Genomic DNA, 15,346 nt, shown 5'->3' with positions numbered 1-15,346 from the left:
TTATATTTCTACGAGTCCTGTGGGGATTAATACTATAAATGTAATTTATAATATTAATTCCCATTTTGCTATTTTGTTTTACATCGTAAATAAAAATCCTTCCCCTGGAGTGCAACGAGTTTAAAGTAATTTACAGTAGGATACGTAGCGAGAAGATATACGTAAGAAGATTTCATAATGATAATATCATTTTATTTGCTTTAATGGTTACTTGTCGTAAAATTCATGTCAAATCCTCCTCTTTTGAAATTCAATTGCAGTTTCTTTTTTCATGTTTCAATGCACCGATCGAACTCGTAAAAGTGGTTTCTTAAACTCTTATATCGTAACATTTCCATTACTTTATTATTTCTGTAATGTTGTTTCTGATGTACCAGAAAACTTTTACGATCTTTTATTCAGATATAAGTAACTTTCTCTCTCTTAAGGAATTTATATATACATATATGAAAAAATTGCTAGATTAATATATAATTACCTCAGTAAATTTAATATCATACGATTAATTATATTAATCAATTTGACTTAACATAAATTTAAAGTTTTAAAAATATTAATTTTACGGATATTCCTCCTTTTTTTAAAAACTTTTTAATATTCCTCTTTTTTCTGAATTTAACGGCTTACTTTGTACGAGATAATTAAAGAGAATAAAATTATCGTATAAGCATGGGACTGAAAAATTATTCGTTTAATAGAAATGTTAATTTGATAAAACGAAATTTTATATCAAATAAATTCCAGCGCATATAAAAATTAGAGAAGCAAAATAATGATTACTTATCAGCCGAAAATCAACAGACATTCCATAAATCTCTCGCAAAATTATTAAATTAATGTATTTCGTATCGAAATCACACCGAAGTTAATCAATATTGATATATCTTATCGGCAGAATAAATAGGTCAAGTTATATACGCAGATCTCACATCGTAATAAGTTAAATTAAATTTATGTGTTAAGTAATCACTGTTTAAAGATATCAAACGTATGTTTATGATTGCAATTTTCATTAAGTGCTTTTAATAATAAAATGAGATCTCTTCTACATATTTAGAAACAATGATCACAGAAAGTTATTTTCCTTTTGTTTGTTTTCACTTGTTTGTAATGCAATCATGCGTTATTGACGTTGCAGTAATAAACAACGTTGCAATAAGTAATAATAATATTTATTGATAGACAGATAATTTATTGAGTATACAATTCTTTGCAAATTGTTATCGTTTCGCGGCATTTTATTCACTTTGTCGTCATAAGAATTGAGAGTACAATGAAAATGCAATTTAGTTTTCTCTCGTATAGAAATATTTAAATTTTTCTTTATAAAACGTTGATTGACGTTTCCATTAAATTTTGTAATATTAAGAGATAAGGAATCATGACATACGATGCAATTAGATTTTATATATACATATGTATATGCATTTACTTTTATGACAGTAGAACTTTTCGTTTCAAGGCTATTATTTAATATCGATATGAATCGATTGAAATGAAATAAATATTGGAATTAAAATTAACGTGTGTGTGATTTTTTCAAATCGTAAATTTTCACCACATTCTCACATTATTATGTCAAGTAAATTTTCCATAAATATGGAGATAACGCGAGGGCGCGCTCTGCCTCTTCAACGAATCCCGAGACCGTTATTAAACATCGATCCTGTCAGGATTTCCTTGCTCTACGAGGGTCAAGGGATTTACAAACCCTTTAAAGAGGATCTTAATCGGTGAGGTAGAAGCCGTAATTGTGACAAATGCTATCTTCACGTTTTTTATCTTTTGCTATCGAGACATTATACATGTAACGCGTCCTTTCTATGCGTGTTTAAACACTGATTCTATTAGAAAAAAAGTATGAAGTGCATCAATAAAATAATAAAATATATATTTGCCTGTTAAGTGAAATTCAATTTTATCAAATGTCTTATTTGAGGATGAAAAATTCAGGTAGACGTTTATTTTTTTTTTCAAACAGGTAGGAGCAGATATAAAGCCATAAAATAATATTGCAAAATATTTTAAATATTTTATATACTTTACGGTAATCGAATGCCGCGAGAAGCTCACTTGTACAATGAAAGGATCTCTCGGTTATATCTTTCACGTTCTGGCGACACAATGCCAAGGGAAGCTACAAGCGTCGACGGTTATTGTTGTAACAGGATGCGTTGCGCTTTAGCGGAACGAAAGTCGCGTTAATCCAGGAGTACTCGCTTGAATTCGATTAACGTTAACCTTGCGAATGCCATTTATACACTAACTGCATATGTCAGCTAAGCTCGGAAATTCCGCATTCAATCGATTGAATCGCTTTTCGTTGCGAATAATATTATGATCGATTTATGTAAATCAATCATTAATCTAGAGGTAATTCTTTTCTTGCTCTACTTTAATTTATAGATTATTATATAAGAAAATAATTACAACAATAAAACAAATATATGTAATAAAATTTAATACACGTAATAACATGTAAAAAATAGTATTGCAGTAATAAACAATTCTATTGCGGTAATTATTTTGTAAGTTTATATGAATTAATTATTACGTTAACATATGTTTGAACAGAAATTGCGCGATCCACTGTTGCGCATTATTTAAGAAAGATTTCTATGCAAAAAATATATGTGGAAGAGAAAGAGCGAAAAAAAACGTCGACATGTTAAAAGACACGAAAATGCGAGTACCCGGATTAAAATGATCATTACGCCGATCGCGCGCTCGCTTTTTGTGCCAAAAACGTACCACCGAATCGTGCATTTTGCGGAAAGAGAGCGCGTAGAGAGCGGTCCGGTGAATCGTGAAATAACGAAGGTGTGTAAGGGAATGCGAACGCGGCGAAACTACGATGCGGCGTAATTAAAACGGATCTCGGACGCGGAACGAAGTGTCCATTTCCTGCTCGGCGTTAATTGAAAATGCAGTTATTTATCGTGGCCCTTCGCGCGACGGAAAGGACAAGAGCCGCGGACCTTCACTTCGGGATGGCGGTTTGCCAAGTCAATATAATCCGCGAGCGACTTGGAACGTGCGCCGAAGGGATAAAACCATATATTACCGTATATTTCGAGAGACACAAAATGCATAATCTATTGTAAAAACTTATTCAGTCGCGCAAAAACTTGAATTACTTACCGTTATTGTTTCACATTTGTGCCAAAAGATGCATATTTTTTTAATGGTATGTATTTATGTATTATATATGTAAATGCATCGAGTAAATTATTTCCACGCGAATTTCAAACTTATATCTCTTCATTTATATTTAACACAATGACATAGATATTGTTTACTCATATTCGTATAATTCCTCCTTGCCGTATCTGTTGTGTCAAGTTAGCTCGTAAACTTTGGAAATATAGAAACTGGATTAACACACGTGCTAATACCAGTGATACTTTGCGCTCTGATTCACCTTATTCGAGCACTTTGGTTGAGTAACTGCTGCCGTCGTGCAAACGTAGCATATGAACTTAGCAAACTGTCGTGTGACTTGTTTTACGCGTCGAATGAAAATCATAAATCTCGTTTCGCGCGCCGTAAAGCGTATCACGTGTGCCGAATTATTTACAGTCACGAACCAGGAGATGAATATCTTCGTGAGTTCTTTTTTCTTTTTTTTTTTTTTTTGCTTGCTTGAATCGGAGTAAAATTTCATAAAATACGATCAGAATTCGAACGCGTCGTAATAAAATTCGACGCTGCTTGTGACACACAAAAAAAAATAAAGGAGAAACGATGGGGCCGATGTTACTTTGCTTTCGTCGAATAAATTTCACTCGGAAAGTTGAAGTACGACCGGCAAGCTAATGTAAAGGAAGTGCATGCGAGGAATTTGAACTTGACTCACCCTGAAACTCCTTCCGCGCCGCGCTGACGGAAGTGACGATGTTTGCGACGTGACCCAGCACCGTTGCGAATAACAGCAGACCGAAGAACAGCTGACAAATCACAAAGAGGTATTCGCCCTTACTTCTCGGTCTGAAAAGGAAAACAGGAGAAAATATTCTATTAATGACTTTCCGCTTTTCACGCAAACCTTTACCTTTCAAAGGTAAAGTGACCATTTTACGCAAATATTTTGAAAGACATACTATGAGCGTAGAATAGAATAGAAATAACAGTTTCTTTAGCAATACAATAAAATGGCACTTTGTACCTTCATTAATTATTTATTCACCGTAGGCGTTGTCGTTTCGAATCAAGTAGGGAATGAAAATATACTTGCGAACGGAAATTCTTTGTCCAATAAATACATTGAAATGTCGCCAATATTTTCTTTCCCTTTTATGAATTCCTCTATTTTAAGTGCCAACAAAAATAACGATTTATATTTGCTCGCAACGTATCTGTCGATGCTTTTTGGTTTCCCGTTTATGCGATATCCTTGTTTAATTCCAATCAACTAATGCGAGATAATGATTTTGAATTTTCATGTTGCACTAATAAATATCGATGCAAAATATTTTGTGACTTTTAAACTTAAAATATAACAAATTCAGAAACAGCGTATATACGCAAAGTTAAAATAAACGTTATTAAAGAGAATCGTGATAGTAATCGTGATATATTTTCGATGTTGCATCGCAAAATCTAAATGCTACCAAAAATACATCAATTCGATTATCTGTTTGTTTTTCTGGCAATTTGAGTTGGATATTTTTTTTTATTTTCGGTGGTTAGATTTGGATATGTCGAACACGTATTGTCATCGATTTTTGTTGCAAAAAAGTAACGCACTTTACGAGGTGTAGATATTGCAGCATTATAACAGAACAGCGACGATTTGTCTCTCTTTTTTATTAAAAATTAAATTTGGAACGTGATTACGTGAATGCGAGAATACGTGCAAAATGTTATGTTTAGTTAATGATCTCGGACCATCGTGCACTAGGAGCACAAACGATATAAAAAAAAAATAAAAACAATTGTTATTTTAATAGTCTCGGAGCTGCGTGTGGTACTTTGTATACGTTTTTATTGCAATCCATATTCATATCGATTTGAGTATAATGTATATCATAATAGCGTAAAAGTTACTCGCGTAGCTTTCGTGCAATGTTTTTTGAAAAAAATATTCTAAAATAAAAGGCGATGAGGGATTATCATGTCAAATTGCTGATGTATATAATATATTTTTCGATGGCAAACATAACACAATTTTCCTTGTTTTCATTTCCTTTGTGTCTGGCGCAAAACAGATTTGACATATATCATGTTACATATATTTTATTTTATACGTAATTGACAAAGTTAAATAAATTTTGTTGTATAGAAACGTAGAACGCTATGAATAAAATTTACCTAAATGAATCAAATAAGTTTGCATATGCAAATATCATTTTTGAGATTTTCTTCATGCAACGAGAAAAATTGATCTGATTCTATGAACGATGTAAAATAAATTCTCATGCAAGCTTATATACATCCTGTGCATGCATATATAACATGGGCGCGTAAATAAATAAATAAATACTTGGGCAGATCACCGATGGTCGTTAGGGCAAGAGTACACCAGTAGTAGCTCTGCAGATATTGCTTGACAACGTCCGCCGTCTCGGAGTCGCTGAATACCCAGTTCTTACTGCCGAAGCCGTTGTTCTTATGAATAATGTGATAGAGGCATCCGTTCCAGTGAAAGATCACCAGTAAATAATGTATCAAGGAGGTGGAGCGAAACAAATTCGGGTAGTTTGTGTGTCGCTCGGTCCTGTCCATGAACGCCCAGAACCTGCGTCAGAGACAGAGAAAGCGAGTCGAGAAAATTGCTGAAAATTCCGATGCGGTCGGAGCGCCATAAATTTCAAAATTCCTTTTAGAACGTTTCGCGGCGAGAATCACGTGAAGCGCAATGAATGTTTGTTTGTTTTTTTTTTTTTTTTTTTTAATCTTCGCACATATGACGAAGAATCCAGTCATCAACAGGTTAAAATATGTACCCCTGTCGCTTCCTTTTTTTATTTATTATTTTCGAGTGCGGCGACTTTTCATCCGTATTGACGCGCGATTTCACAATTTATGATATAACGTGCTGCAGCGATTGAAACGATTGCAATCAATGATTTATAGTATAAACTGTGAAAGATGAACGCTGAAAGAGGGAAAAACACTAGAGCGAAAAAATTGCAAAAATTTTACTATTTTAAATTTTATTTTAACTCGACGATTTCTTAACCCGATTGTTCTCTCAATACTTGATAAAGATTGAGTTTTGCGAAATTATCGAAAGTGGAATTTTTATTATTAAAGAAGGAGAAATATAAAAATATTAAATCTTCGATCTTTCCGTGGTTTTTTCTTTCTTTCCACGCTATCATTACTCTTCGTTCATACTACGCGGTCCATGTTCTCACTGCCACCATTTATCACTAAATACGGTTATCCAATTCCGAGTTCCGTTTGCTTAATACACATATCGCGTCCAATGTCAACGTTAAATGAGAATGAGACATGGACATTTAGGAATAAATGAGAACATGGACGGTCCGACTGGTGAGTCATTGTTCTTCGACGAAATCAGATTTTACGGAACATTGTTCGACCATAAGTCATCGATTCGTCGGAGATACAAGAAAAGCCATGCTTCTCTCTAACGTGCTGTTGCTACTGAGAAAGGATAACATTGAGACACAACATTTATTCGTCGTGTATTTTTTTTGCGGTATTTCTAGATCGCCAATGTTTGTATTGGAATGTAAACATTCACGTGCGAAAGAAATCAGCACAATGTTATTGTGATCTTAAACGAACTTTTGCAATCCTTTTCAATCTCGACTTCAAACAATTTCCGATATTTCTCGAACAGAAATCTGAACTACTTATATATCCGAAATCAATTTACGATGGTCGAGAAGAGGCAAGAAATTCGCAGTAATGACTGTACTCGATTTTCACCAATCAATATATCTTAATCGTTAAAAATGTCTTATGATATAAAAGATTCAGTTTTTAAGAAATGTTCCAATTCGTTGCGCTCCATTTAATTCCGTCAAGTATGAAAAATCAATTTTTTGTCAAATATCATGCATCATACATAAAATTTATAATTATGTTATAAAAGAATATAATATATTATGTATAAATAAATATCATTAATAAAAAATAGTATAAAATGATAAACTTGCCATTTAAATTTATCATTTTATTTAATTGAAGAGCTAGAATAATTAAAAAAATAATGATAAAAGATAAAGGATTGAATGATAATTACCGGTAAATTTTTACGAGTCTAAAACTTCGCAGCATACTGTTAAATCCTATAGATAAGTATAAAAAGTCGAGGGGCAGCAGGCACAGGATGTCTATGTAAAACGTGGTGCTGTTCGTGTAATGGTTTCTCAATTTCGTGGCGTCGGTTTGCAGCACACCGTCTTCCAAGTATCCCGTTCGAATGTGAAATATTATGTCGAGCACGTATAAAAAATCCGAGAAGTAGTCCAGGCAAAACCACACCCAACGAGTGTCTCCTGTATTCGCAAGCAAAAGAATGCCCATTTCATTATAAACAACATACATATTTTGTAATTAATTTTTAATTTAAAACAGTTTTGATCATTTCTTTTTCAAGAAAGAGAGAGAGAGAGAGAGAGAGAGAGAGAGAGAAAGAGAGAGAGAATTATGAAAATATCCATTACGAACTGTCTTTCTCTCTTATAAATTGCATACATTTTCGAAATCGCAAATATTTTTATTTTCAATCGCTTGTAATTAATTATCAGCTATTGGTTGCCACTATTTTTAGTAAGCTTCTATACTAGTGATTGAAAAAAGACGGCTTCTATAATATTCTGCATAGATGCGAAATATTTCAGCGGTGCTTTTATTATGTATTTAATTTGCGCATTTTTATTTATGTATTGTTTCATAAATTATGGCTAAGTGCTTGCTTTGACGTTCAATTAAAGGAACAATTAAAATTTTCGTTAAAATTGTGTTTTAACAAAAATTTAATTCATTTGATAAAATTGCTCAAAACTCTCGGATATGTTAAATATTACATATTAAAAGCTATTCATCACTTAAAAATGCTTTTATATGAATAAATCAAAGCGCGAATATTACAACGTAATTTAATAATTACATCGTAATTTAATAATTTTATACTTGCAGCTTTTCATAGAAGAATATATATATATATAATATATTTTAAACTTAGATTTTACATTTTTTATTTTCTATTAAAATTAATTGAAATTCAGAAACGCTTAGCAAAGTGTCAAATAATCAATATAAAAATTAAATCTCTCTAAAATCTGTCTCATTTTTATAATCCAATTAATTTTGCAAAAAGATATATTAATGTACCGTTTGAACCCTCGATTCGCATTTTATCCTGATAAAATATAAAATGCTCCTATGAAATCGATATCAATCATAAGCGCGCATGAACTAACCATTGATCTCCTGGAAGGCAAATCTATAGATGATCACCCAGAAGTTGTAAAGAAAGGCAAGGGAAACCACCATCGACCAATAGTAACAGAGGCGTCCCGCAGGATCGAAGATGAAGGACCAGTTTGGCGCGCCCGTGCGAAAATTCCTCGATCCAGGTTGCCCGGGATAGCCTCTACTACCACGTTGTTGTTGCTGTTGCTGCGCCGTGTACCTTCTGAGACAATAATTCAGCGAACATGCCCTGATTAATTGCTTTCGTCCTTGGACTGATGTCGTGCTTGTGTCGTGCGCGGACATGGCTGTCCATTTTTTTCGTTACTATTTACACTGCACTGCGAAATTCGCAGTATCAATGTAAAAATATACCATGTTGACAGTGTCGAGGCAATCGAAAAAAAGTGCGTAGAAATTTGTATACACCGCGCGGTTTTGGTTTCGTCAAATTAAAAAAAAAAAAATTTCTATTGTTTATAGAAAAACAATTCTTGCAATTTTGCAATGCTCTCGATGACTCTCTGTGTGTACAACCCCTGGAGATATTTCCAATTAAAGAAAATCCTAGCGCTACAATTAAGCGCTCTTTAACAAAACGCAGAGAGCGCCGCCCGATGGTATCAACTCCAAGAAGTCGCTTGAATATTTATGACCCTTTACTCTACGCAGATTTCTTCGTTATATTCATTTTCTTGAATTTTCATCGTGGAAATGGTCTCTCCCATAAAGAGAGGAATTAGCATCAAATTGAATTTTTCTGCGAATATCCTTCGATATCGAGGTACGGAAAAGAATGGCCGCATTGCGAGGGCTATATATATATGTATAACGAAAATTGATATCGTACGATAATTGAAATATTCTCAATCGACTGTTCGGCGATTGCTCGGCAATGAAGTACTCACGTTTCGGTGCCGTTGCAGCTGCTGTTGCTGAGATGATTGACCGACGCCGGTGTGTGCAGGTGCGATTGGTCACGCGAAGGCGTTGCGGTGAGCGCAACTGTATACGGCAGTTTGAATCTGCCCCTCAGGTGGTCCCTTCTTCTCGACTTGCGGCTCAGATCGAGCTCGCTCGCACCCCGGTTCACGTATCCTCCCTGAAGCGAGTCACGTGACGAACTGAAGTATCGCTGTGACACAGAATATACCTGCACCAATTAGGATGCACGAAGCGTCAAGCCGTTATCTCATAGATACAGATGGTGCGCGCATAAAAATGCTACATGCGATCTCCACGTAGATTTTTCTTTCTGTCTTTTATAGGTACACAGATACACAGTGTGATATATACTATATAAATATGCGACATAGATATATATTGTATACGAATGTAGAAAATATGTCGTATAAGCCTAGAGAGCTCCCCTTTATAGATTGATCAAGATTAACCATAAATATTATAAATTGTCCTTCTCATATAAGTAATTTGATTAAAAATTGCTGTTTTTCGTGTCATTGAAAAACAGTCAATAATGTCAGTTGATTAACACATAAATATCTATATTTTGGTTGTACATGTGAGCTTGTGTAATCGTTCCGGTTGTTTTTCATATTTCACGGAGATTCTCGTAGCGTATATATTTTCCGCACCAGTTTATTCATACAACATCCGGACCGGACATCGAGGTATGGCTGCCATGCGGTTGTCACGCATACTAGACGGAGCGAACGTTGTTATCCGTTCGCGAAATTGTTCTCGCAGATTTTGTTTTTTCACGTCGAATAGCTCGCGTCGAATTAAACGTGCCCGTCGCGACAAACCCGAATACGTGTATAATTTTTGCGAAAATAAATACAGTACACGTATATTTCGCTGTCATAATCTCGACTGAAATATTTGGCTGATAAAGCCTAAGTTGGAAAAATTTGTCCTCTATTTTCTCATTCCTTCACCGTTCCTCTATTCTTTCTCGTTTTTCGTCGGATATATAACAACAAACGCAATTTTGTCCGCAGTCATTGCATTCTTTCAGAAAAATCGTTTTTAAGAGACGCGATATTTAAGTATACCTATGCATTTATATTGTAGAATTTATTTGTTAAATTATAAAACTGAATTCTTCGGTAATGATTTTTAATATTTTCTTGAAATTCTATAATTAAAAAATGTTAAGAAATTTTCTTGAGAAAGAAAATAATATAATCACATTATTTAGAAACATGTTAAAAAATGGAATTCTGTATTTTTACGAACAAAAGAAAAAGTTGAAGTATGGCAAGCGAGACGTGACAAGCAGTAGAAGAAATATATATTTCGTTCTTTTTCAGTCAAATCCTGCGATTCTCTCGACGTAGAGACGGAATTGCGAAATTATTCGCTAAAAATCGGATGGCGGGAGAAGAAAGATATTCGCGGTCCGATATCGAGCGCTCGATGAATGCGCGCGCGCGCAAAGTGTCCTCTCCACGATATTTCCTGCGGGCGAGTGTGCGATAGCGTGAGGAATATTTTAGCCGCGCGAGATCACGGGCGGTAACCAACCTGCTGCTGCTGCTGATGGTAGTAGTGGTGGGTGGGTGTGTGTCGGCCCATGAATTTACCGCTGACGAGGTCCAAGAGGCTCTGCCTCGAGGGTAAAACTCCCCTGGACACGTTCTCCGCGCTCTTGGTGTCATCCTCTTTCTCCCTGCCGCCACCTCCGGCTCGGCCGTCGCCGGTCCTTCCGCCCCTAATATATTTCTCGCCTCCGCAGCTCAGGGCGGACGCGGAGCCGACGCTCAGACGATGTCTCACACCGCCACTGATGACGCCTGGAACGTCAACGGGAGAGAGATTGTGCATAAATCGCCGTGAGAATTCATTTCTTTACAAATATGTCAAATATACATACGGAGATTCTTCAAGTTTTCGTATTCATTTCAACTTTTTCAGAACTTTGAAAAATTTCTATATACTATTGTTGCGTACTTTAATATTTAATAATATTTATATAATTATTATATGAGTAATTAGAGATATAAACATATGAATATATAATACTCTTGTATTTGTAATAATGTTGCGCGTATTTACAGTAAAATGATATTTCTGCTTGGAAAATAATAATGAACATTCATGTCAGTACCACCTGTGGCTGTAATGACGTTTACAGTACGAGAAGGATTCCGTCGCAGTCGGGTAGAATTTCCTGTCTAATGAGGCGCATATAACGTACGATATTCATGAGAAGCAAAAAGAGACTGGTGTAATGAGATATAAGAAATAAAAGTTTATTATTTTCAAAGACTCGGTTCCTTAGATTCGATTTCAGTGAAAATATTATAATAAAGTTCCATGGAGATTTTTTCCAGTTTTTATACAAGAAAAAAAAACTATTGAAATTCTATCCTCAAGTCGTAGTGCGATCCTTTTTACTTATCTTTTTCATAATATTCTTTTGTCAAATGTGTAATATAGAAATATCGTTGAAAATTAACGCTGATTCGGTGCTGATGAATTCAATAGGGCGAATCTCGTCAGAAACGCGAGGAAAAAAATAAATAAGTTTCACGAAGAGATGGGACACCCTGACATTATCTTCGCGCACTATGATACCTGCAAGTCTTGTAGTGCGATCCTTTTTACTTATCTTTTTCATAATATTCTTTTGTCAAATGTGTAATATAGAAATATCGTTGAAAATTAACGCTGATTCGGTGCTGATGAATTCAAGGGGCGAATCTCGTCAGAAACGCGAGGAAAAAAATAAATAAGTTTCACGAAGAGATGGGACACCCTGACATTATCTTCGCGCACTATGATACCTGCAATGTCAAAGATACTGCAACGGGGCTAGTCTCGTTTTCTTGCAGCGCGAGATTACGGCTCATCCACTTTTGCTAGATAGTAACGAAGCGTGACATGATAAGGGGCGCAAAATCCGAGCAGAACAAACTCCTGTTTCACTCCTGTCACCTTGCAAATCTGTTTAACTGGGAATAATTCCCGGCGAGAAAGGTTTTATCGCGTATCCGCAGACAATTTTCTTTCCATAGAAAATCTAAACTGCGATTTGTTTTTTGAATCAACACGATTTCCTCTGCTTTCGTATAATTTACATAATATCCACTATTATTTAAGGAACGTTTAGAATTGAACAATATCTTCTTGCTATAAATACGAAAAAATTAATTTCCAATTAATGTGAAATAAGATTCTCCAGTTTTATGGCTCTAATTTTAAATAATAGCATTACAAATTGATTAGCACGATAGAGCTTATAAGCAAACGATGAGAGAGAAAGAGAGCTAGGTTCTGGCTCAAGTAAAATTAATGAAGAGAAGGATGAGAAGAATAATTAAATAAATGATGAAATAAAGGCGAATAAGAATACACGAGCCATTATACAAAAGTAACGAAGTGTTACTCCAGAAACGCCGATAAGATTCCTGCTCTTCGAGACTGTTTGGCAAATAATCTTGCGCGCGCGTCCGACATCTTCCATTAAGGCGCGGTGAAGAAAAACGATCGCAAAAAATCTGCGCCGGAGTTCTCTCTCTCTTCATTACTCCCCTCTGTTATTTTCCCGTTAATGCGATGTAAAATGACACTGTGCAAAACAAGCAACGAGAGATCTCGTCGAATACGAGCCGACAGTGAACGAGCTGGCGAATTTACATTCAATAATGCCTTTTATTTGGAGTAGCAAAAAGTGACGTTTGCCCGATTCTAATTAAGATATAATTACTATTACTGTTTACGTTATATAACTAGGTATTGCTGTAATAGATTATAGCTAATTAATTTATTTTTATTTCGTCAAATTCGAGACGCAACATCTCCCACAAATAATATAATATTATTGCGCTATTTTTCTTTAACGTAGAAACAATATTTTTCTAGCAATATATATATATATATATATATATATATATAAGAAGGATAGGGGTAAATATGAGTGATAGACGATTCCAATTAAAGTTAAGAGTGTCTCGTTAAGATCTCACGTCCCAGAGAAAGTACAGTGGGCATAAAAGTAATTGCTTTCTAGCGTCCAAGAGAATTAATAGGATAAGTTTTGAAGTAAAAGAGAACTAAGACAAGTTTCTTTCTGAGTACTTAGTATAAAGACATGTAGTATATATATAAAACATTGGAAAGTTGTGCTAAATATTGATCGTCTTCGACATAATCATGAAAGAAAAGCCGACTCCAACTTTATTAAGAGAAATCTGTTAAATTTCAAATATTGACCCAGTTTCTAATACTAATATAATTCAATAAAAAAACTTATTAAATTAAATTAGCATTTTATTATCAAATTTTAATTTAATATACATAAGAATCACATTTGGTTCCAGAATCTTTCCAAAACGGTTCGATTTTTATTTGGTTTACTTTTCAAAACGGATCCAACCGAGCCCCAAGATTCATTTTATTATCACTTTATTAGCATTTTATTATCAAATTTTATTTTAATATACATACATATGAGAATCACATTGAGGGTTCCAGAATCTTTCCAGAACAGTTTGATTTTTCTTCGGTTTACTTTTGAAAACGGATCTTACATATACAACTTCCTTCATTCGAAATAAGTGGCTAAAGCGATCAACCGAGCCGCAAGGTCCGAATGAATTATGCGACACGTCTAGCGGACATTATAGGACAAATTAATTCTAGGTTGGAGGCGCGAATGGGTTTATTCGCGTTGCGGTCAATCCTTTGGACTATTGTACTGTTCGCTCAAAGACCCCGGCGACACGTAAATATTGTACTCGGGTAAACGTACACACGCGGCATATACACGGACGGAGTACTATATGTCGACAATGGGAGTGCGAGTCTCCAAATCGAATTTACATCCTTCGTGCTGGACACGTTCTTCACGTCCAATTTTATCGACTTGGCCTGTTTGGCGGCCTTCCCGGCCGCCTTGATCCTCTCTGACTGCAATTTGCGCGGCGGTGCGCGCGTTGCGCATTTTAAAACGTTAATCAAAAACAAAAGGGGAAACGCGCGCTAGGAGATGTAACTCATAAACCGTAATTTACGAGCGTTATGTGCGCGCAAGTCCTTTTTTCCGACTTTCGAAGCGAGAGAAATTTTTTATAAATCTCCCGGCCGACTCGGTTGTTCCAGAAAACGGAAGAAATCTCGTATCGAAGGACGTTATGTTTAATCGTGATTTATTGCGAGATCGAAATTGCGCGATACTAAACAAAAGCGAAAATTTTTACTTTGAGTACGGATTTCATTGGCGCAGTAAAAATGTTTTATGGCTTACGTGTGTTATTGGCGTCTCTCGTGTAAAAAAAAGAATACCTTCCGGCGTATATATAAAATACCTTCTCGTCGTCGTACTACAAAATGCTGTACTATATATAAATATACATATACACGTATTCAAATACGAATGAGTCTTATAATAAATGGTGAGTCTTGGCGGGATAACATTGACACTGTCAATACGTCAATTTGATAGGGATCGGAGAATTCGAAGTTTGTGCGCCGCGGATCATTTCCGGAGCCCACCGTCTTACGGATGAATGACTTTTCTCCGCGCGAAAGATATATTCGCATTTGAACTTTTTGCGAATGAAAATATGACGATTTCAATATCCGTCTTTCGCCGGCAGTTTCTCATCGGCTGTGCCAATTTATCGCTCTCGCCGAAGAAAAGTAAGTTTAATGGTGACGCCATCGAACTACGGAAATCCTCGCAAAAATTGAAAAGAGCAGCGTTGAACGAGGAATAAGGTAACGCAATTACTGTAATTCACTGTCTTTTGTTGCAACTGTCCGGCAAGAATAGCAATGATGTCAAATGAAATGGTACTTTGATATGAGCACAAGTCAATATAATTAAGCGCACGAAAATGTCACGTGTAAAATGATTGAATGTTTTTCCATTTCTCAAAATATTTTACTTTAGATGTGTAATTATATATACAATATATTGTCGACTATGGAATATTTAAAAAGAGATAAATAATTAATTTCCATTGTCATTATTTGATTTTTATGTTGT

The 15,346-nt window shown here is 35.1% G+C and overlaps 1 protein-coding gene across 10 annotated transcripts in view; it reads right to left on the bottom strand.

The window, feature by feature from the left end:
* The window catches only part of LOC114942826 (cyclic nucleotide-gated channel alpha-3), a 171,219-nt gene that overhangs the window by 71,300 nt on the left and 84,573 nt on the right, over positions 1-15,346 (bottom strand). For 7 of the 10 annotated variants that reach the window (XM_085482040.1, XM_085482042.1, XM_085482044.1 and 4 more), the window contains exons 4-9: positions 10,879-11,147; positions 9,300-9,544; positions 8,400-8,614; positions 7,217-7,472; positions 5,483-5,737; positions 3,857-3,987 (exon numbers count right to left, since the gene is read on the bottom strand). In XM_085482040.1, coding sequence (XP_085338166.1) covers positions 3,857-3,987; positions 5,483-5,737; positions 7,217-7,472; positions 8,400-8,614; positions 9,300-9,544; positions 10,879-11,147 — 1,371 coding nt within the window. The remainder of the gene's footprint in view (positions 1-3,856; positions 3,988-5,482; positions 5,738-7,216; positions 7,473-8,399; positions 8,615-9,299; positions 9,545-10,878; positions 11,148-15,346) is intronic. The other 3 variants (XM_085482036.1, XM_085482039.1, XM_085482043.1) reach the window with 3 other exon arrangements.

The sequence above is a fragment of the Nylanderia fulva genome, unplaced genomic scaffold (assembly GCF_048542155.1).
Source record: "Nylanderia fulva isolate GAGA-0341 unplaced genomic scaffold, ASM4854215v1 Scaffold2, whole genome shotgun sequence".
Lineage (NCBI taxonomy): Eukaryota > Metazoa > Arthropoda > Insecta > Hymenoptera > Formicidae > Nylanderia > Nylanderia fulva.
Note: the sequence above shows the minus strand (reverse complement) of the source record. Positions and strands in the feature narration are given on the sequence as shown.